The sequence below is a fragment of the Lygodium microphyllum genome, chromosome 4 (genome assembly GCF_053477565.2).
Source record: "Lygodium microphyllum isolate KBCC chromosome 4, Lygodium_microphyllum_v1.1.10, whole genome shotgun sequence".
In the NCBI taxonomy this organism is placed as follows: Eukaryota; Viridiplantae; Streptophyta; class Polypodiopsida; order Schizaeales; family Lygodiaceae; genus Lygodium; species Lygodium microphyllum.
In genome coordinates, this window is record NC_141138.1 from 64,923,643 (window position 1) to 64,947,086 (window position 23,444).

The 23,444-nt window shown below is 44.1% G+C and overlaps 1 protein-coding gene across 1 annotated transcript in view; it reads right to left on the reverse strand.

Annotated features, from left to right (window-relative positions):
• Positions 1 to 4,133: 4,133 nt before the first annotated feature.
• LOC148037115 (histone acetyltransferase HAC12-like) overlaps positions 4,134 to 23,444 on the reverse strand; it is a 108,114-nt gene continuing 88,803 nt past the window's right edge. Inside the window, exons 10-11 of the mRNA XM_087677071.1 lie at positions 5,006 to 5,220; positions 4,134 to 4,891 (exon numbers count right to left, since the gene is read on the reverse strand). Of these exons, the coding sequence (XP_087533197.1) occupies positions 4,837 to 4,891; positions 5,006 to 5,220 (270 nt within the window). The 3' untranslated portion in view covers positions 4,134 to 4,836. The remainder of the gene's footprint in view (positions 4,892 to 5,005; positions 5,221 to 23,444) is intronic.

Here is a 23,444-nt window from a genome sequence, read left to right on the forward strand (position 1 = left end):
ATGAGTTCAAAAGAAATTATATTTTATTTAGTAAAATTTGCAAGATTATATTTACAAAAATTATTTTTTATTATAATTTGAAAAAAAAACTATAAGTTTAGTAAACTAAAAGGGGTTGTTTTATGGCCTTATAGCATGCAAAGAAAGGGTATTTCTTATAAGGTAGTGATGATGGTGAGAAACAATTATTGTGATATAAAGGTGTTCCAATCCTCATGTAATGATGTAAATCGACGACATTGGTGGCATGGTGACGTCTAGCCATCGTCAACCAAGGCAATGGAAGATGATACAATGGCAACGAGGAAGGTGGAGGTGGGTGGTTCTGATATCATTGTTGGTGCATGTGTCTAGTAATTGCATGATTAACTAATAGAGAATGAAAGATAATGTGAGAATTAATCAATGTATAGTGAAATTCAATCACAAAATGAGAGGTAATGTATAAATAACTAAAAGGGAGTACAACTCTCAAGGCAACCATAATGAAAAATGCCATAAGTGCCATAGTTGTGTACTAATGATACACAAAGTGCCTTTATATACTAAAACCTAACCTTACATGGATAATGATGCACAATGCCTTTTTATAGTAAAATTAAATGGCTTAACTCTCAGATTAAATCCTAACCCTAGTATCAGTTAATGCGTAAGACATTATGCAATGTGTGGAGGATGAATTGAATAATAATTATATTGACGATGCTAAATTGCTTTAACTTTCACCAATCATTTTTTGGCTATAGATGGCACAAAACCTACCACTTCTTATGACTGAGAATTAGCTTCAAGATTTCTTTAAGGAAGCTACAACTAAACTTCAAACTGAAGTTGTGCTCCTGGTTGAGCCCCATTCTTTGTTTATGAAATCAAGCACATTGTGGATGCTATGAAGCATGGAAAGTCCCTTGGGGTAGATGATCTTTCACTTGAAGTTTTTCATGCTATTAGGAATTAATGTGCCGGTGATCTGGTTGACTATCTTAATTGGGCAAGGAAATTTGGGATCAAATCTAGGGTCCTCCCTGAATTTTTCAACTGTGATATGATCAAACTCGTTTGAAAGGTTGCCAATAGGTATAGACCCAATCATTCGAGGCCGCTCACCATGTTTTGTTTCCCTCATAGGTATTAGCAAAAGCCCTTGCTCTTAGAGTTGAGCATATCCTTGCTCATGTGATGCACCCAGTTTAGTTTGGCTTCATATATGGCCATACAATTCATGATCCTATTCTCAACCTTCTTTGCTCGACTGATTATGCATTGACTTACAAAGGTTTTGTTTTAGTCAATCTAAAACCGAATAAGGCATACGATCATGTTAATCGGTCCTTCATCATGGATACTTTGTTTTGGCCCAACTTTCACCAACTTATTAGGTCCTTGTTTGCTAATGCTTCGACAACTGTTTATACCAATGGCTTATCGTCTAACCCAGTTGCTCTCACGAGATTAGATACACAAGGGTTTCCCCCTTGCCCCTTCTCCCCTTCAAACTAATCATGGACCCACTTTAAGGAAAATAAACCATGAAATTTGGGAGGGCATAATCAAAGGCCTCCCACTTCCAAATAGGTATTTGTTTGTGGCTTAGTTTTTTGCAAATACTTACGCTAGTATTTTGAAAGTTGAGGACTTTGTGAATGGCTTCTTAAGGATCTATTATGGTTTTGTAACATTGTTGCAACATCTCTAGTTAGTGTATAGAAAATATATATATATATTTGGGATGGGATAGCCCCCATGATTGGATCCACAACTATGGCTTCAAGATAGTTCAAATTGGCCAAGTCATTTGTTACTTGGGTTGCCTAGTTAGTGCAGACATATCTGCCAAGCAACAAGCCAATTGGTTCATATGAAGAAAATGGAAGAGGAGATTGCCAAATGGGAAGGTGCCCCACTCACATTTGAAGGTAAATTGGTTGTATCGAACCTTACACCATCAATTACATTTATTGGCTGATTCTGCCTTTCAACAAGGCCACATGGGTGAAGGTCGAGAGAATGTTCAAAGCATTTAAATGGAATAAAGGGGATAAAAGAGGCATTTGTCAAATTGGCTTAGATACGTTAACTACTGATAAGGAATGGGTCCCACTGATTATGCCTTTGATATGCTAAAAAGGATAGAAGGTTCCCAACCACAAATGATGGTTCTAATCCTAAATTGGCTTTCAAATGTGGTTGGATTGACTTAGATGGGAGCGAGCTGTCAATATGTGCTGATTAGCGAATAGATCCCTCCTAATAGCTTGTGGCATGTGCCTTAGCCAAATTAAAGGCATATAGAGTAAGCCTCAATAGTGGAGCTATAAAGCTAGCCCTTCGCTTCTTACTAATGTTTGGCTTACTCCGTATGCCTTTGATCTACCAATGGCCCTAGCTAAGGAACATGCCAAGTTCACTCATAGCCTTGGCTAAGAAACATGCCAAGTTGTCAAGAGGCCCTGACAAATTGAAGGCATACGAAGTAAGCCAAACATTAGTAAGAAGCAAAGGATTAGGTTTGTAGCTCCACTGTTCAGGCTCACTCCATATGCCTTTGATCTAACTAAGAAACATGCAAAGTCTTAAGCAATGAATAGATATATGAAACACAGACACACAAGTGGGGGGACCAAGCATAGATCAAATCGTGCCTTAGTCTAACAGAGAAAGAGATGGAGTAGATATGTCGACTGGCACAAATACTCAAAGCAAATTGGCCTACTTTCTACGAAGCAACAAATCAACACCGTGCCAAAGTGGTTGAAGGGGAGGGTGGTAAGAAGATGTGCATCTACAAAGGAAAGTGTGACATAATCGAGCCTTCACCAAGAACCTTTCTGCAAGTCTAGTCCTCTTGGAATAAAGAGTTTTCTATGGCAAGGATGGCTTCTTGGAAAGAGAAACTATGTAGAATTCTAAAGGCAACATTATCTAACAAATTGAACCTACATCTTTGGAGAATTCTAAGCCATAAAATCCCTATCCAAAAGCTACTTTCAAGGTCTGGCAATGATGGAACAACAATGTGCTCTCAAGTGTTATGGAAATTCTTATAAGTTGCAAATAGCTTGGTAGGGTTAGACATGAGTGTGCATAGAGATAATTTTTTGTTAGTACGAGGGTTGTTCTCATCATTGAAAAGTGTCAAAGTCATTAGGGTGTCTAAGAGGCTTGGGAGCTACAAGCTCATAAGGTGGTAGAATTGTTGTTTAAACTACTTCCATGCAAAAACTATTCCTCTTTGGAAAGTCAAAAACCTATATTTCCCTTGCATGGTAAAGGCAACATGGCAAGTTGAGCAAAACTATAAGCCTCGCCCATATAATAACTTACATACAAAGAAGATTGTGGATGAGGTTAAGTGTATCGCCCATGATTTGCTTGATATTGAGAAAAAGTGAAATAGATATGGATGTTGGCTTTGTTTGTGGCAGATGGTGAGATTCAAGTCATAGGCCTATCACTTATGGCTACATCCATTTATGGCGATGTTTTCATTAAAGCAATTGATACAAGTGAAGAGTAAAAGTAAAGTATGACATCTTGGAAGAGATCCTACTTCAAAAGGCAAAGCTTTACGATACTATCTTCATCATCAAGGCCAGATCCTATGTTTGATAGGCCTTGAGAACCTTCCAAAATATCAAATACTCAAGTCTTCAGCATTAAGATTCGAGGTCTGATCCAATAGGACCATTTATTTTGAATGCACACATGAGGTAGATTCTAGCCTTTAGCGGAGTAGACCCTACATCGTATGCTATCCTAGTGGATCTCTGCTCATCTTTTACCCACTCACTGCGAGGGCAATAGGACCGACCCCAAGGGCTCCCATTAGTGATGGCGGCTTCGGCACCAATTTCTGCACACCTAGGGCCACCAAGGCCTGCTCTTCATGTCATGGATAACGACCATGATCATGCTGCATTCCCCCCTCCTATCCTCCTAGACCACGCCCTAAGAGGCTTGTAGATATATGTGATGTAAAATTCTTTAGCTCTAGGTACATTGTTGAGCCCTTTTACTTCTTTGACTTTGAGTAATATAATCAAAACACCTTTTTATGTGTGCGCCCAAAGAAAAACAACACCACACTTAGAGGTATGTATATATCCAATATCTTATTCATTTGGCCTCTTTTGAACTCAACCTCTCAAGAAAACCAAAACCAACTATGTGAGAAGAACTTGAGCTTTTACGATATAAGAAAGGTACTTTGGCAGATGAAACTTGAGCTTTTACGATAGAAGAAAGGTATTTTGGTAGATGAAAGAACGAATTTCACTTTCTGGATTTGTTTGTGACTCTCTCTAAGAATGGAGCCTTAGAAAAAGGTCCCCGTCTTTCTCATTCGCTTCTTTTGGAAGTAACAGAAGCGCATAACATGGCAGACATCCTAGCACCATGTGCACTGAGTTTTCTAACTTGGCCAGTCTTTTACAAGGATGTGATGTGCTGTTCTACTGTCTTTTGCACAAGATATATCAAACCAGCTCTGTGGCAGTCCACCTTCCTCTATAAAGAGCCTGAATTCAGAGCTGAAAAGATCCCAAATTATTGCCCCAGTTACCTTCCTTGACCACCAACCTTTTGAAGCTCTAGGTCGACTTGCCAGCTCCAGGCAAGCATTCACAAGTGTCGCTCAAGTCGTCTTTCACAGCAAAACATGAAAGGTGAGACTTCAGGCTCAACAGAAACTCTGAATGAAACTTCTCATAAGACTCGGTTGCATGACTAAAAATAGACACATCATCAATAGTCAAGTGTCCCAAAGCTTTGAGTTTCTTTGTAGCTTACTGCTTTGGTGCCCATTACCATCAACCTGCTCCTGTTGCTGTTATGTGTCTACCCTTTGATTCCTTGCTGAAGACTGCTTTTGTAAATAAACTCTTTCAAATCACTAGCATACACCAGCAAATCACATAAACATACCAAGAGTAAGGCATCTTAAGAATCGCATGCAAGTTACATGCTACTGCAGAGTTTGAGCTGCATTGGTGTTAATGATGTTTACTTGCAACAAGGCACTTGGCAGTTGGAACGTTTGCAGAAACTTGCATGGGAACCAATTAGACCCCATAACCTTTCGCAAAGCAGGCAACCATTTACTGCACGGGGAACACACACAATACTGTGCCGAAACATTGATTTCATCTTCCGGCAGTTTGGATATTGACACTCCTTCCAAAAACCACAGCTCGAAGCATGTACCAGTAAAATGAGCCTTCTCTTGAATATTCAGAAGATAAGAGCAAAAGTTAGCCCCTACGCATGTACGCATAGGGCATACCCCAGGAAAAAACTTGCAAAGCATGAGATATGCAAAAACTGTTCACACATAAAATACAGATTTAATCCAATTTCTCTACCTGAATCACAGATGACAGATAAGTGCTTCGTGGCATTGCCCCTTGAAAGGCCCCTTCTGAGATCTTCACAGACCACTGATCCCATTCAAAATATAGATATTCGGAATCCCTCCCAAAAAGATGGCCGTACATCGACAAACCCTGTGCAGGTTATGTTGCATGACCATGTGGGCTACAGTACGCAGAAGTACAGATCGAAATTATGGTCCACCTCACCCCTCTATACTATATATGGCGTACTCATCCTCTAGCTTGAGTGAAATCTCATTCAATTCAATGGGGCATTTGAGGAGACACTCTTATAATAAATGCCGAATGCCTTATTTGTTGATCCCTCTATATCAAACCGGGCATGCATGGATATTGTCAGGCTAGAACCTGGCCAAAGGGTGTTTCATGGGTTGTCTACTTATGCTAACATATGTAGACACAGCAGAGGTGAGACCATTGTACTCTTTCACTTCCATTCAAGGGAATGAAGCAAACTTTGTCATTGCCGCTTGTTGAGCAAACACTCCAGAGTGAAAATTTGTGGCAAATGCTGGACCATTTCTGTTGAATTTGAACCAAGGACCTGCTATGTTAGCTCAAAGTGATGCCTCACCAGTAAAGATAATGTCAGCATCTACACTATGGAATATAAAGCCACATTTAGTGTGCTACCTACCAGGTACCCCATTGTGGGTATGCTCAAAAAAAATATTAAACACTATTTGCTACTTGTAGACGACTAACATAATGAATGTCTGCTAACAGAAGTTCCCTATCCCTAGAGAGTAGACTCAGCAATGTGTGAGGTTCTGATGAGGACAGTCCATCAAAGCTACACAGGGAACAGGCAGTGACCAAAAAATTCGGACAAGGACAAGAGTCCCATGGACTTCTCGTGTGTTGATATCAATTGAAGCCATTTTTCTAATAGAACAACGCCCGAGGTAGAAGACTTGGGAGCAGGAGTGAATTGACATGCTCTCCAGACCACCAGTTTTGAGTGCACATGTGATGTGTGCTTCGAATCAAAATAGGACCTACCAAAAGCTACAAGGAAAACTGCTATGAAGAAAGAATTCAAGGAAAAGGGAGATGCAACAAGGAAGGCCTGGAGAGAGGCATAATACGAAGAACGAATGACGGCAAGAGGAGAAGGATAGGTGCTATGATAGGCAGCCTTACATTGTTGTAACAACTGTGTGCTGGGGAAAGGGGAAAACACGGAGAGGTGGGAAGGAAGGGGACAGAGATGGCCGGAGGAAGAGGTGATGTCACAAGGACATGAATTTTTTATGCTCTGCTTACCATTTGATTTAGTTATCAATCAAATGTGCAAATGTGAGAAGCACATGTGTTGTCCAGATCGGTTAAGTAACAATGACAAGCTAGGGACCCCAAGATATTAGTAGATGTCAAAGGCAAAACTTGTAATAAGTTGTATTGGTAGGTGTTACCTGGTGTCAATTTGGAGTTTGAACCTAGGGCATTTAATTGGTCAATAAATGTCGGTGGTGACATTTGGGACTAGGCATTGATTAATTAGTGAATGCAAGTCGAAGGGCCAATTAGTGCATAGGACCACTTGGGAGTCAAAATGGCCTTGCCAATTTAATTGTCGATGGGTTCAATTAATTTTCACAACAATTAACTTTGAAAATTAATTTAAATGGCCGAAATTCCATTTAGAAGACTGTCAAATGGCGAAACAAGCTACCACTTGGCAAAAGTTCCCCATGCAAGCTGGGCAAAGGGTTGATTTGGGGGGGAGGGGGGGGGGAGGGGGGGGGGAGGGAGGGGGATGGCAAGAGACGTACAATTGCAAAAGTTACAAGTGGTTTATAGTCGAGCTTAGTTTATGCATTACAATGCCTTGGTGGTTAGAACAACATTAGGTTTTGGCATGTGGATGTATCCCTTATGTTCTGACGGTGGTTATGATTCATGTGTGCAGATCGTAAACTGATTTCAATGACTGGAATTTTAAACATGCAAAGGGCATGAGTCTAGTTAAGCAGTAGATGCACATGTTATTTGACTAGAATGCCAACATGTATTTCCAATAGTCTCAACGGATGCTTTGGCATATTGTAGTGCAATCGAGGACGATTGTAAGGATTTTAAGAGGGTGGTCTATCACGAGGGTGTGAAATTTTATTGCTTTGCTTAGCATTTGATTAAAAGTTAATCAAATGTGCTAATATGACACACATATGAGACGCAAGTTAATTATTTCATTGTGTGGGATCCAACACCTTGAAATATTAGTTGATGCCAAAGACAAAAGTTATAATAAGTTATGTATGACAGGTACTAAGTGGTACCCGATATTAGATTTCGACCTAGACCAATTTATTGGCCACTAATATCGGTGGTGGCATTAAAGACTAGGTATTAATTAATTAATTAATGTAAGGCTAAGGATCAATAGCTACTCAAGGATACTTGGAAGATAAATTGGCCTAGGTAATTTAATTGTTAGCTAGTGGAATTATTTTTCTGGTCACTAGAATCATTGTTAAATTAATTTTCAAAGTCAATCTTTTAAAAATTAATTTAAAAAGTTAGATCATGCTGAAAAATGAGATTTGAAGGCTACCACTTGGCAAAACTTGCCCATGCAAGTGCGAAAAACGTTTTTGGGGGTTGGTGGAAGTCTATTCCAAACATTGTTAGAGAGGAGAAGGCTATTAGAGAGCAAGGAGATGCTGTTGATGTGATTTGCAACCACTAGGGACCATTCCTACAGCAAGCGACAGCAGGCCAAGGTTCTTCTAGTGCAAGTGATAGCATACAGAAGGGGGCAACAATCCTATGGTTGTCCTAAGTTGTAGGTGACAACTTCTATGGCTATTTGAGCAAGGTAGCAGCAAATGTTCAGCATTTCTCGCGATGAAACTCTAAAATTTCTATCTACAACATTCTCTTTCATTCCCTAACTCTCTCTCAAGTTATCTCGGCAAAATCCAACTATTTGAGTCATCAAAGGTGGAGATATTGAAAAATCTTTGCTATAAACCCTAATTTACAGAAGAAATTAGGGTCTGACAGCCACTTTGATATACCTGCTTAGAATTGAGGGTCTAGGACTTGGATTCCAAGGAATTTCATGGAGATTCAAGAGGCGAGCCATCCAATATCAGATTTGAGGCTCAATTTGTCTTTCAAGTAGGGTGAAGGTCAATCCTAGAGCAAACCAAGGGGCGCTTGCTAGTCAGTTTTGACAACAAGAGGCACTTGGATCAACAGATGAGATCAAAGGATCTCAATCATACTCCATCCATTTTCGATAAAAGCTAAAGAAATAGTGCAAGGGGCACTAGATTTGGAGCCAACAAGCTGCCCATTGTCCAAGATTAAAGTGGTAACGTGTGCATAGTTCATGTGAATTTTATTCTTGCTGTAATTGTTGATTAATCAAGTCACTATCACCCTTTCTAAGGAGAAAGGCAAGTTGCAATACATAGGAGATCTTAAAAGTATTTGACATGACCAAGTGTGAGGAAATACCTATGGAGGTCAATGAAAAGTTATCCATGGAGGATACATCAACACTAGCAGGCATTGGGAGGTCTAGGAGGCTGGTTGGCAATCTCATCTACTTGTGCAACACAAGACTAGATATCAATTTTCCTATTGGTGTTTTAAGTAGTTCTCAAATAAACCATGTCAAAGTCATTGGAAAGTTGGGATGTGGGCACTGAGATACTGAAGCAAAGTACGAGGCAACTTCTTTTGTTATATGTTAAGCGGTATGGTTAAGGAGGATCTTATGGCATATGGGAGTGCAGGATGAAGATCCAATAGTTATGATGTATGTTAGGAGATGCAATGTGGTTATGATGTTTATATGTGCCCTGGGAGGTGTAAAAATTGAAGAATTTGCTGGAGAAACACTAATTACAGCAGCAAATTAAGGTTTCTCAGTGTACCCAAGAGGCCTAGGACTTAATACAGTTGTTGGAAATTGTGTAATTTTAGAGTTTCCAAGAGGTTAGTCTATCCCAATTAGATTTGGAGCTAGATTCGACTAGTCAAGGGTCAATTGCAAGCTATTTTCTTGTCTAGTAAAGGGGAAAATCAGATTGAAGGTCTGTTAATTGAAATGGATAGCAAGATGTATTGAAAATTGAAGGAGATCAAGCTGGATCTTAGTGTACTTCAACCTTTAGCAATATAAGTTAAAGAAATACCACAAGGGGCGCCAATTTTGGGGACAATTGGGTGTCCAATGTCCAAGATTAAGTGGTAACATTTTGCATTTCAGTTTATGTAAATTTTATGCTTGCCATGATTAGTGTTAAATCAGATCATTACCACCCTTTCCGCAAAAGGAAGGTTAGTTTTATCATTCCATCACTGGGATACATCGATTCCCTTGAATTGGTGGGCTCATGGCACCTGATTGGAAGTCAGAAGCATTGCTTTGGTGCTGAAATAGTATTCAGCTGAACATTAGAGCAAGGATGTCTTCATACAGTGAGATGGGATCAAGTAAGGATAGTACCTCTTCGTTGGAAAATTTCACAAGGTGAAGGGAGAGATGCAATGCCTGATCTTGGACAAAGCACACAGCATGGGAGGCAAGCTGATAATGTTAGTTTAAACCAAACTGTGGATCCCTCTATGCCTCTTGAAGGTGATGTCTAGTAAGAGGAAGAGGAACCTGATGACCGATTAAAGGATCAGCTAAGGACAACAACTGAAATGTTTGTGCAATTGCCGAATGATTCTCAATTTATGCGCTTTTTCAAACCCAAAGGAGGGCAGCAAAGGCAAGAAAAGAAAATCATCTTTAAGAGCTTCAGGACAGCAAAATGCATTGAAGGAAGAGCCAATGTAGTCGCATGATGTTCCAAATCTGGATAATGAGCATAAGCAAATGATGCCGGTGGAGAAATTGATGTATATGCAAGGCCAACTTGAAAGTGCCAATCCAAAGCTTTTTGGAAAACAAAGCATGCATGCTGATGTAGTTCACCCGTGATATTTTGGTGGTGGAATTATCTTCCATGCAATGGCTAGCCAAGGACCATCTATCAGTATGTATCATCCGAATTCTTTTGGTATGCAACAAGCAATGCAAGATGTGCAACAACCTAGCATCTTACCCAAACATGAGAGGCAAGACTTTGTATTTACCTCACATTATTTGCTGAGGTCTTATTAATAGATTTTTTTTAAAAGCCTCCTACTGATGCGCCGCTGCTCCCTCGCCCCCGCCATCGAACCAGCGCCTCCCGCTGACTTGCCATCGTGCCCCCCCCTTGTTCCTCTCGCCTGTCCCTACCCGCAGCGCGCTGCACCTCTCCCTCCTCGCCATCATGCTGCCCCCACCCCCCCCAGTTGCTCCCTCCATTTGCAGCAACACTCCCCCCTCCAGTACTACAACAATGTGATTGTTAGGTTCTCAGTAGGGACACGGAATGGAACCCTCTTGTCAGACGCCGGTGCATTCTACGAGTGCCCCCTAGTCAAATACCTTGTGCGTTGTCCTCTTTGAGAAACAACTCTTAGCAATCTGTGCCACAAAGCTGGAGCTAAAAGAAACAGCGATCTTTGGTTAGGTCATAGGACACTCCCCATCCAGGGCCCAGCTTCAGGATTGGCTTCACTCCACGCTGCACATTGGCACTGCGCAAATCGTGGAGACAATTCTCATGGGGCAAGGGATTTTCATGGTACGACTCACCTCGGTAGACGCAGCCCGTGAGCTAGTGGCCAGTTCACCCTATGCTTCCACGAAGGGGGTCATCTACATGGTTTCTTGGTACAGTGGCTTCACAGTGGAGGCATTCGCGCTCCACAACAGGTTCCTCAGACATCCGGTCATCCTACTCTTCCCTGGATTGGCGATAGAGTATCGCCAGATTGTACGCACTTCGGAGCCAAGGCGGCTTCGCCGACAGGCCCACAGGTGGGGGTGTGCCATGTCATGGAGGGGTTTGGGTGGAGCGGGGTTTTTTGAGAAGGGAGGGTATGCCATGTCGTGGGGACGCGGACGGTCAGACGCGGACGGCTTTACACAAGTCCAAAGACGACAGAGAGGGAGACGGCAGGGGGGGCTGCAGTCAGCCCCTCAGACACAGCCAAGGCAGCAAGGAGCAGGAGAGCGAGCGTCCCCCCCTCAACAGTGCACCACACGGCCCCCCCCTCCTCGCCCCACCCGGCAGGACCACAGGCCTCCACATCCACCCCCCACAGAGGCGTCACAAGCCACCTCACCCAAGGGTCCACATCCCCCACGGTCTCCCCCCACCTCCCCCCCACGGTCTCCCCCCTGACCCTAGCCCATAGTCCGCCCCTCCTCCAAAGCCTCCGGCCCCCCCCCCCACACTTGCCTTGTGTCTCTGACCACCCCACCATCCCTCGATCCCCCTCCCCACCACCATTCCCCTCGCCGATCAATCCCCCCTGATCTCCACCCAGTATAGGTGACCCCCCATCCACCCATCCCCCCCAGACAAGAGGGGAGGAGGCCCATACACCGACATCCTCCACTCACCAACAGCCTAGCCTCCCCCCCAACATAGCCACCAGCTCATCTACCCATGCCACCCATCACACTTTCGTGAGACAGGCATAGCTGCTACCACGGGAGTCTTTTCGTAGTGGTCCGTGGTCTTATCTAAAAGTTGCGTAGTGCAGAGAGTTCCCACTACCCTTGGAGGTGCAAATCTTCATGGTTCACAAGTCAAGAGTGGCAAGGTCCATCTACTAGCACCACCGGATGGACCAAACTATGTGTTCTTCTTTCAGACCTCTCATACAGGAGACTGGACGATGACACAGATAGAGGAGGAGGTGAAGAACGAGGTGGCAGATCACATCTTCCAGTGGATGGGAGAAGGAGGACTAGCACTCTTCTCCTAGCAGTGGCCACGTTGTATGATGGACATAAATTGGTGGGCCAAGGCTGAGGTCCCACATCTGAGCATTATCTTTCGAGCCCCTCCGCAATGGAGAGCTCCGATGGATGTGATCGAGTGACCCCTAGTACAGGCGGCCCGTTTTTACCAGTGTACAGAGTCACGCCTCTCAGCCTAGCTGATAGATGCTTTGTTGGTACCACCAGGGGCATCTATCACCCCCGGTTCTCAGCCGAGGGCTACCATGGGGGAATGGAGTTCATCGTCCAAGCCTGCAGCAAAGCGTATCCGCATGCCCCATAGCTCTTCTTCTTCATCAGTAGCTTCCATACCGAGCAGATGCCTGTTCGATCAGCCGCAAGTTTCCCTATGAGTTTACATCTTGCATCCTGGAATGTGAACAACCTCCACTGCAGTGGAGCATGCGGTTCCAGGAAGTTGATTGTTCGGTAGGAGTTGCAGCCTGCCCTCGCTAGACGGATTGACATCCTACTTTTGCAAGAGCACAAGCGCACTCCCACCCAAGCCCAGCGGGTAGGAGCGGTACTCCCAAGCAGTTCACACACTTACTGGGAGCACGCCATTGGTGCCCACGGCAAGAGTGGAGGTGTATGCACCTCTATTGACCTGAGCCTCACCGCTTGTGTGCGGAACCACGGAACAATTGTGGCAGGGAGGGCTCTTTGGATCTGATTGGACATTGGAGACTCGTGCCTTGGAGTCCTCAATGTCTATGTCCTGACTGAGGTTAGGGCATGCAATAGGTTCTAGGTGGAGATCGCAGCAGGACTCCCAGAGATGAACTCTTGGATTGTTGGAGGAGACTTTAACAACTTGGAGGCCTTAGAGGACCAACAAGGCAAAGGCAGAAACTATCAGGGCATGGCTAGGAAGAAGCAAGAGGCATGGGAGGTCTTCCTATTGGTAGTAGGAGCACGCGATGCTTGGAGAGACCCTGGTTTTCACAGGAGGGAGAGATCATTGGACTTCTCTTGGGGATACAGACGGCTAGGCGGAGTTTTGCTGAGCTGCTGGACAGGTTTTATGTGGGAGAGTGGGGAGGCTCTCATGGAGGCCAGGTAGGGCAGTTGGCAAGCACCACTTTGTTTGATCACTGCCCGGTTCTCTAGACACTTAATCCCCCAGCCTCTACCCTAGACACACGATCCTATTGGATCCTTGACTCAATCTACAGGAGGAAGGAGGTGAAGAGGCAGATTGAACAGATTTGGACTAGAGAGTGGGATAGGAGCGACAAGATCACAAAGGAGGCTACAAAGGCCCTAGCCAAGTCAAGCAATATCTGCCAGGAGGTAGCCCTACAGGCTAGGCAGCAGAGCTGGGAGGAGGAGAGAGCACTTAGGCAGGACCTAGCAGCCACACAGAGACTCCTACAGGAGGCACTAAGAGATCCCATCCTCCATGCACAGGTGTGTGCATGAGCGGCCCTCGCTCGCCTAGAGGACCGGCGCTCGGAGTTTTCATTCCGCACCTCAGCAGCCTTTTTGGCACGGAAGGGAAACACAATGTCCGGGGAGTTCTTCCAGGTGCACCAGCCACACACCTCAAGAGAGCAAATACGCAGCCTCGGGGATCAGTATAGGAGGATTCCCTCTAGCCCAAATGAGGTGATGGAGATTGCTACTGACTACTACAGACGCCTTTTCCAACAGGAGACAGCCTCAGCCAGAGGACAGTGATGCAGACACCGGGTCTGGGATTATATCCCGTCCCTCATCACAGAGGAGATGGGACGCTCCCTTCTAGATCCCTTCACAAAGAAGGAACTAGAGGAGCCTTTCCATGCACAGGACGGCAGAAATGCCCGGGAGAGTATAGCCTTTCCAAGGCCTTTTTCACTACCTATTGGAAGGTGGTGAAGAACCCCCCAGTGTTGGCCTTCCAAGAGATCTTTAGCTCAGGATGGATGCCAGGGACTCTATCGGCAGGTCTTATCAATCTCCTCCCCAAAGGGGGAGACCGGTTGGAGCTATCCCAATGGAGACCAATCACCCTGTTGTCAATGGCCTATAAGGCACTAGCCAATATGATTGGTAGGCGACTCCGCCCTATGCTTCCAGACATCATTCATGACACACATACAGGCTTTGTCCAAAATAGGAGCATCCTAGACAATGTCTTCACCTTCTTTGAGGTAACAGAGTGGGCCCAGCACAATGGTCAAGAATTGGCAATACTACTCCTAGATTTTGAGAAAGCTAATAACAGGGTTGACTGGGACTTCTTAGAGGACACCATGGTGAGGTTGGCCTGGGCTTCCCCTAGGCATGGATCCGCGGGGTCTCAGCACTTTATAGATCGGCTACCAACAAGGTTCTCATAGCTGGCAGGCGAGGCGAGGAGTTTTGGCTGGAGAGATCAGTCCGACATGGCTGCCCTCTAGCCCCGTATCTGTTTCTACTCTTTGCAGAGGCAATGTCTTACTTCCTCAGGTTACGTGTGAGCGGGTTATGTGGCCTTCGACTTTCGGTGAGAGAGGAGACGGAGTTGCTAGACTCAGAGTATACAGATGATACAACATAGAGGACGATGAGTTGATGCTAGAGAGAGTTAGACTAGCTCTCGAGGTGTTTTACACTACAGTAGGAGCAAAAATCAACTGGCGAAAGTTGGTTGGTTTCCTTACAGACCCGGACTCTAGTACGGAGTGGGGCGTCCACTTGGGATTTAGATGGGTGTGCAGAGGGCAAACAGTCTGTTACCTAGGGTTCCAGGTGGGACTCGACATCACTCTTGCCCAGCAGTTTCTTCCAATCCTCGATTCTATTCGGCGGAAGCTGACTTACTGGAGTACTGCTCGCCTTTCCCTAGCGAGCCAAGCCCTGGTGGTTAACCAAGTCCTCCTAGCAACGGCCTGGTACATTGCCTCGTGTTGGTGCTTTCCTCGTCCTGTGTAGGTCAGTAGCCGCCTAGTGCGCGGAATTTTCTCTAGGTCAGGTCTGACGGTTCCAGGAACTCCGGTGCCAAGGTGGCATGGACGACTATCGTCTAGCATCGGTCAGAGGGAGGGCTTGGGATCATAGACCTAGAGTATCAAAGTCTGGCCCTTTTGGGCAAGCTAGTAGTCCGTGGTCTCACACCAAGAGGGCAGACATGGAAGGTCCTATTATAAGAGGGCCTCCAGGAGTACAAACCGAGGCTTGGCGGGAATTGGAGGCCGTCCTTGAGATGCCTCTTCACGAGGGCCCAAATCACACCCCCCAGATCCTCCTTCCTCCGCAGCCTACTTCGTGTGTGGCAGGACCTCCATAAGGCCCTCATTTAGAGCCCCCCAAGTTGTCACGAGGAGATAGACCACCACCCGGTGATCTGGGACCCCCAAGTCAGAGATCAAGAGGGGGTATAGATTGGCGAGCGCCCCCACATCCAGTGGGCTGGTTGGGAGGCCGGCCCGCTCATACCATCAAGACATGGCGGGAGGTGTATAAGATGGCGGACCGGGAGGTGTTGCAGCGGGCATCAAGATACTAGAGAAGAGTTGAGCTAAGGAGAAGGGAAATTGTCGCTCCGATACCTCAGGAGTGGCTTGACCCCCCGATATACGAGAGATAGTAGAGCCTGGGGAGGTATGGGCTGCTAGGTTCTCACCAACAGGTATCCCCTTACAGGTGGCAGGTAGAGTAGGCGGCGCCCCACATGGGACTTTCTTCACCGTGCACGAGGGGGGGCATTTGGTTCTTGACAGAGGGAAGCAGGATGAGGGGATAGTTGTCCTTCCATGGAGGAGGATTCGGGTGGTTGGCCTTTAGGGGAAGACATGTCGTCTGGATCCTTATGTGTTCTGGGAGGAGTTTCGGAAGTGGCGCCTTTGGATCTGGGAGAGCAGGCCACTTGATGAGCTGGAGTGGGACCTTGGAGAGTGGCTATGGCCAGCCACTGCGCTCGCTAAGAAGCCACAAAGGTTCTTGGAGTACACAGCCAGGATTGGCAGACACGGATATAGAGTAGGCATCGTCACGTAGCAAGTACTAGGGTGGAGCACAGCATCACAGATGCTTTCCGACGGATCTTCTGGCACCGCCTATGGGACAGCTGGAGGACGAAGAGGATCTCGTACTTCCTATGGCTGTTGGCACATGGAGGCTTGGCGGTGGGGAGTTGGTTAGCCCAGATGCAAGAAGGATGAAGTTTATAAACGTTGCCCACAACAGTCTCTAGAAACTCCAAAGCACTGCCTTTGGTCGTATGAGCGCAGCTCGTGTGGAGAGGAGCTTGCTGCATTCTCCGCAGTATAGCACCCAGCCTTGGATGTCTCTCATGGGGAGCTTTCTACTAGCAGGCAGTCAGCCAGGGCCATCACCTTTTGTATGAGGCTGGGATGCAGGACACGATCTTCATCATCGAGGCTGGGTCGTGCGCAATGGTCGGCTTGGAGGCTCTACCCATCTGCCTAGTACTGGAGCCTACAGCAGACCGCTCTGACGTATGGGAGATCGTAGGGAGTCTTACAGGATGGCACATTTGGAAGGCACAGTGTCAGGAGGTTTTCGACAAGGAGAGACTTTCAGTACAAGTGACTTTGGCAGAGCTCTAAACCTCCATCATCCACTCCCTCCGCGGCCGTTGGGACCAGGTGCAGGGTGAGCCTTGAGCTCGTCAGGAGCTCCGTTTTCACTTCAAGCACACTTGGGGTGGCCATGACCTGTTTTTCATGATGCAGGCAAGCAATCCCAGATGGCGATACACTCCCCCTCCATGGCTTCTTGCCCCCATCCCCCCTAGACCGCCTTGAGAGGCTTGTATACATGATATATCTGTGACTCATCATCAACTCCACCTAGTCTGTTGAGCATGAACGCTTCTTTGTATTCAGGTTTTTCTGAAGTAATATAATTAGCCACACTTTATTGGAAGAAAAAAAAAACATGAGAGGCAAGTCTTTTGGATGCAATGTTTCGTGCTAGTTAAGTTAGAACTATAGCAATGTGAAAGTATAAAGGGTCTCCATCCTCCAAAGGAAAAAAAGGCCTAGAATTTCATATAGCTTTTGGGCCATGAAGAGTTAAAGTTTCCATGTGCTTTTTGGTGAAGTTTCCATATTGTTTCACCTATTGATAGACGCAAATGGATGAAGAAGGATGACCTAGTAGATCATTCTTAGTGTTGTACTTTACCTTGATGAGTTTTGGTTGGAGTTGACTTTGAATCACGCTCATTCAAGTTCAAGAGAGCATAGAAGGTCTAGAGTAGTACCTGATGCTCAAGGGGGAGGTTGCACCTTTACTCCCCTAGTGATGGACAACTCAATTATATAGTGGATCTCGGATGTACTTGGTTTGCATCAAGGTTACTGTATGTTAACAATATTTCTACCATTGGGATCACTATTTAGTGTACTAGTCACTATGAGTTGGTACGCAGATGTGTATGGTTTGCACCTATGCTCTGAAACTATACATTTACCTTTAAAGCTACTAGCATATATAGAGTATATGGAATACATGGAATGTACATTTGGATGTGATGTACATTCGCAAGGCATGTATAGGATACATGGATGGTGTGCAATGTACATTTGCAAGTCATGCAAGAGAATTATATTTGCCTAAGATATATATGGCTTGTAGTTTATGTATGCTTTACATGACCATCATGTGGTATATAATTGCTATGAGGTTGTTTATGCTTACTTTATGTATTGTTTTGCCTTGGTGGTCAAAGTAGTGTTGAGATTTGACATGTGGATGCATCCCTTATGGTTTTCATAATGTTTTTGATCGTAACTAGTTTAAGTAGCTGGAATTTCAAACATGCAGAGGGTATAAGCATGGTTAATCTACATGTGCACATGTTGTTTGTCTATGATGCCAACATGTATTTCTAGTAGTGGCAACAACTTCTTTTGACACATTACAATGCAATGGAGGGTCGTTACAAGACTTCAAGGGGGATATCATGCGGATATGAATTTTTAATACTTTGCTTAGCATTTGATTTAGTTATTAATCACATGTGCAAATGTGAGAAGCACGTGTTATGCAAGTTAGTCAAGTCACAATGACGGGCCAAGAAACTTGTGATATCAGTGAGGATGGCAAGGGAGAAAGTTGTAATAAGTTTTACTGGACAAGTATTATGTGGTACTTGTGTCGATTTGGATCTAGGGCATTTAGTTGGCCAATAAATGGGAGTGGTGACATTAGAGACTAGGCATTATTTAATTAATTAATGCCAGTCCAGGGAACCATTAATGCATAGGACCACTTGGGGATCAAAATGGCCTACCCAATTTAATTGTGGATGGGCATTACTAACATTTTGGGCAAGGACGAAAGGCTAAATTAATTTTTTGAAATTTACTTTAAATGGCTGAAATTCCATTTAGAAGGCTGCCAAATGGCAAAGTAGGTTGCAAGTTGGCAAAATTTTTGCAAGCTACAAAAAAGGCTGATCTATATCTACGGTTCTGGTATCCCTATATCTTTGGTGTAGCATCTAGTTCTGGTATCCCTATATCTACAGTTGGTGTGCTACTCTAATCTCCTCAGCTCTCTAGAGTGTCACCCCTCTCTATGTAGATGTTGTGTGTGGTCATTATCTCAAATCTATAAGTTGATTGACGTCCCTTTCTATATAGTGCCTGCATGTAGTAATGATATGGGGAACCTCTAAATCTAGACTCCTAGAAGTGTGCCTAGTGGCACTATTTTCTCATCATAGACAATGCTGCATATCCTCATGTGAGTTAGTCTCTAGCTACTTGTGCCATGGTAAATCTCCCAACAGGTGCAATGAATGTGACCCATAAGCAAATATATCAGTCCACAACCTCCATCTATCTTGCTCCTAGGATGAAGATTGATCTCCTCCTCACTGAGGCTGATGTGTGAAAGATTAGGATCTTGGTTTTCCCAAGATAAAACATCAATCCACGTTGTTTGCAAAAGTCATGAAGGGCATGGAGATGTCGTTGTAGATCCTCCTATCACTTAGAGACCGGAAAAATATCATGAGCATAAAGCATAATAGAAACCAATATACTTGTTGTCTCCACCCCATCACCTTCTCCTCGCATGATGTGGTTTTCTATCTCGTCGATGTAGAGTCCAAAGAGTGTAGGGAAGAGGGGACATCCTACTTTACTCAAATGGTACTACAAATCATGCTTGAAAGTCCTCTTGGGCATCTCACCTAGCCTACCACCCTCTCATACAATGCATAGATGCCCCAAATCATGTCTGATAGAATCCCCAGTGTTTGCAACCTCTCTAGTAGTCTATCTCATGGAACTGTATCAAATGCTTTGCAAAATTCCACAAAGCAATAGGTTGATATCTCTTGCATGTAGCCTCTCTCTAACAAAGTGATAGTGGATCTCTATGTGTTTCATGCGTGCATGAAACACTAGGTTCCATGCCACTGCAATGGCACTTTGATTGTCAGTAAACAAAGGAGTAGGCTCTGTGAGAGATACATCAAGATCAACCAACAAATGTCTTAGCCATATACATTCAACTGTGGTAGTGAAAGATGCCTTGTATTTAGCTTCACAAGACAATGTAGCAATAGTGGATTGTTTCTTGCTAAGGCAAGAGATGCAAGATGAGCCAAGAAAGAAACAAATTCCACTCGTAGAGTGATGTGAATCAAAATCACCAGCCCAGTCTAAATCACTGTAAGCATGTAGCTGTGGTGGTCTCCCCTTGGCATAAAGCAATCCAAGAGTCCTAGTATCCCGCAAGTAATGAAAAACACGCTTCACAGCTTGTCAATGTGACATGCATGGGCCGTACATATATGTGCTCAAGCCTCAAACTGCAAATTGAATATCTGGCCTTGTGTGTGCAAACTAGCTTGCAATCTTGCAAGCCAAACCTCTCAAGAAGTCTACCAATATATCTAGATTGTGGCAATCAAATGCCTCTAGCATTGTGAATGAAGTGAATGCCCAAACAGTAGTGCAAAGGCTCCAAATCTGACATTTCAAAAGTTTGCTGCAAATTTTTCTTGAATGTTGAAATCTGATCAGCATGTGTCCCTGTGAACAAAAGATGATCAGCATGTGTCCCTGTGAACAAAAGATCATCTACATAAAGACATATGACTAGCTTGCAAGAGCCACAACTCCATGATGGACTTCTTCACCACTAACATAATCCCAAAGATTTTTTGCAACCACCACATTCTTCATCATGAAAGGCCATGGTGAATAGTTATTGCCGTCCAATCTATCCTACTTGAATACATATGTGAATACATCACACTATCCCTGATTACCCGTAGTAAATGTCACGATTTCAAAGATCACAAGAGCAAGAGCCAAAGCTAGAACAACCTAGAAATTTGAAAATTTTCAAAAATTACAACATGCACCACACTCTAATTGACAAATCTATGTCACACTCATAGTTGTCAAGTACGAAACATATGATACGGTACGGTATGATAAAATACGGTAGTAAATGGTACCTTATGATTTTATAAGGTACGGTATGATATTGGTACCAGAAAAAAAAACATGATTTTTTTAAAAACCATAAATCATTAAATGATAAAATACATGTTCAAAGTGAAAATAGCCATTTCATTACAAAATAAGATGAATACATGAGAATGGACCGCAGCCATAGCAGTCGCATGGATTGTGCAAAACATGCGATACAACTACAGTCTAGTACATACATGGATGATGCATCATAGTGCCATCATGCATGTGGGTACAATGATAGCAGATACAAAAAGGAGAGAGACGTATAAATCTATGATGAGGCATCACTCTCATCATCATCATCATGAGAACCATTTGAGTGCTCATAAAGAGAGTCTAAAGATGACTCCTCGGTATCGGATGATGAAACACTCTCATACTCATCCTCATTGATGAGGTTACCATTATCATCAAATGATAGCTCCCTAGGTGGCGGTTGTGTAGGCAAGGGGGGAATGTCATCGTGAGGCATGGGATGTGAGCTAATAGAGCCCCGCCTTACATATGTCTGCAAGCCACTCGAACCACCTCTCCTCGATGTTGAAGGGCGTCGAATGACCATACCCCTGCTACCACCTACCGGAACTCCTCGCCCACAAGCACACTGACTATGAGTGTCAAGAGTATTTGCTGCTATAAGCTCTCTATAAAGCTCATCAAAAATCATCTCCTCCTCCTCGTCCACCTCTTGATATACACTCGAAAGAGTGTCGCCCATCAAATTGAATGTGTCAACATTCGCCTATACCATAAGATTATAAATGCTAAAGTCTAAATTGTGAAGTATAAACTTCAAACTTCAAAGTTTACAACAACAAATGTTAAATTTTATAGTTAAGTGTTTAAACTTTAATTGATTCGCACTGCCCATGCTCATCATAGCCCTCATCATGCTTAAGTTAGTGCAGCAATAGACTAGCCGCTCTAACTGTCGTGTGCTAAGCCAATTGCGAATCTTCATCTAAATGATAGAATAGGCACTTCAGTTTCTCTCATATGCACCCGTAGAGCAATCTTGGGCAAGGATCCTCATGGCTAAGGGCTAAAGGGTCTCCAATGTGTATCCAAAGTTTTACCACCAAAATAAAGATTTCACGAGTGACTCTCTCCTCCAACAAGTAAGAGAAGCAAAGACCACATGCTCTCTCTGATCTGCATAGCATCCTACCTCCTCCAGCATTGCATTGTGGTCATCCACAAGGACCACATGAATCAAATAAGCAAGCTGATCTGAACAAAGCTCTGTATCATCCATGACCGACGGTAACTTGTAGGCCAGATGTACCAATGCGGCAAAACCATGGATGGGATGATGCATCCATATTCATCTTCTCTCTGCTATCTCTAAAACATGTACACCTTGTGTCTCTGTGATCACTGTACAAGCACATGCCTCCATCAATGCCACTCTAAAGAAGTAAACAAGAAAGCCCATAGTGAACCCCTCGCAATCACTCATAGGTAACACCCTATAAAAGAGAGTCATGACAATGACAATGGCATGGACTTTTTGCCAAAATTACTCATTAAGGCACAAGCACTACATGGCTTTAGCCTCCTCTATCTCATACTTATCCCACTCATTCCATAGCATGGACATCACTATCTAGAAGACCCCACCTCATAAAGGTGCTCCAGCAATAACCACATGTAAGTAAATCGCGTCAAAGAAGGTTTCTTTAACTCCAGTGTGCTATGCTCACAATACATCACAAGCACCGTTACTTTTACCATGAAGAAGGTGATAACTGATGTAGATTTGTGGACCATCCTCTTCACCCACTTGAGCTTCCCAATGTCCTCCATGAGCAAGTCCAAACAATTGACTTGCACATGGAGTCCACACAATCGTGGGAAACTCGGCCTCAAACAAATGGCCAATACATCAACAATTTAATGCATTGTCGGTAACAACTTGCACCACATTCGAGGGGCCCACCTACAACCACAATTTACAAATTACAAGTAACAATACTTGGAGAATAGAGAGAGAAAGAGAGAGTTGAGCCTTTCAAGTTTCAACTTTCAAGATTCAAGAATGAAGAGAAATGGGGGTTGGAACTTGAGACGAAAGAGAGAATCAAGATAGATATTAGAGAGAAATTAGAATAGGGAGATAGATAGTTATGCATAAATCAATTATCATAATGAAAAAAAGTGAAACAAATTTAAAAGGCAATGTATACCTCAATGATAGCTTGCCGAATGTAGAGGTAGATGAATGCGCCCGTCATTTTTCTCTCCCTCTTGTCAATTCTTTGGCCCATAAAAAGTAAGTGTTGAGTGAACATGAGACGAGTATGTTGATGATGCCCCATTCCTTACAATCACTCCATCCATCGATGAGAATGGAGCAACCATATTTTATCCATGCGACCCGAATAGAATCAAGGGCTCTATCAACCCTCTCCTTCTCTTCATCAATCTTTTTTGTCTTCATGTTGTTGTATGTGACACCAATCCATCCTTTACATGGACCCACATTGGCAATAGCTTTTACCATCTTCTATTGCTCTTGCTTTAGGACATTGAATGCAAGATTGCACTCAATCACTGTGCGTGCAATTTCAATATCCACAAGTCGTTGCCTTTCTCTAAGAAAAGCAACCCATCCATGCATATGACTGGGAGCTTGAGAAAGAGAGGATTGTCTCTCCGATGCCGCATGAGCCTCCACTTTGTCTTTTACCGGAGCTGGATGTGGATGTGGAGCCCCCACCACCAATGGTAGAGGCCTCTCTTGCATCGGTTAAAGATATGCCCACATTCGATGCTTCT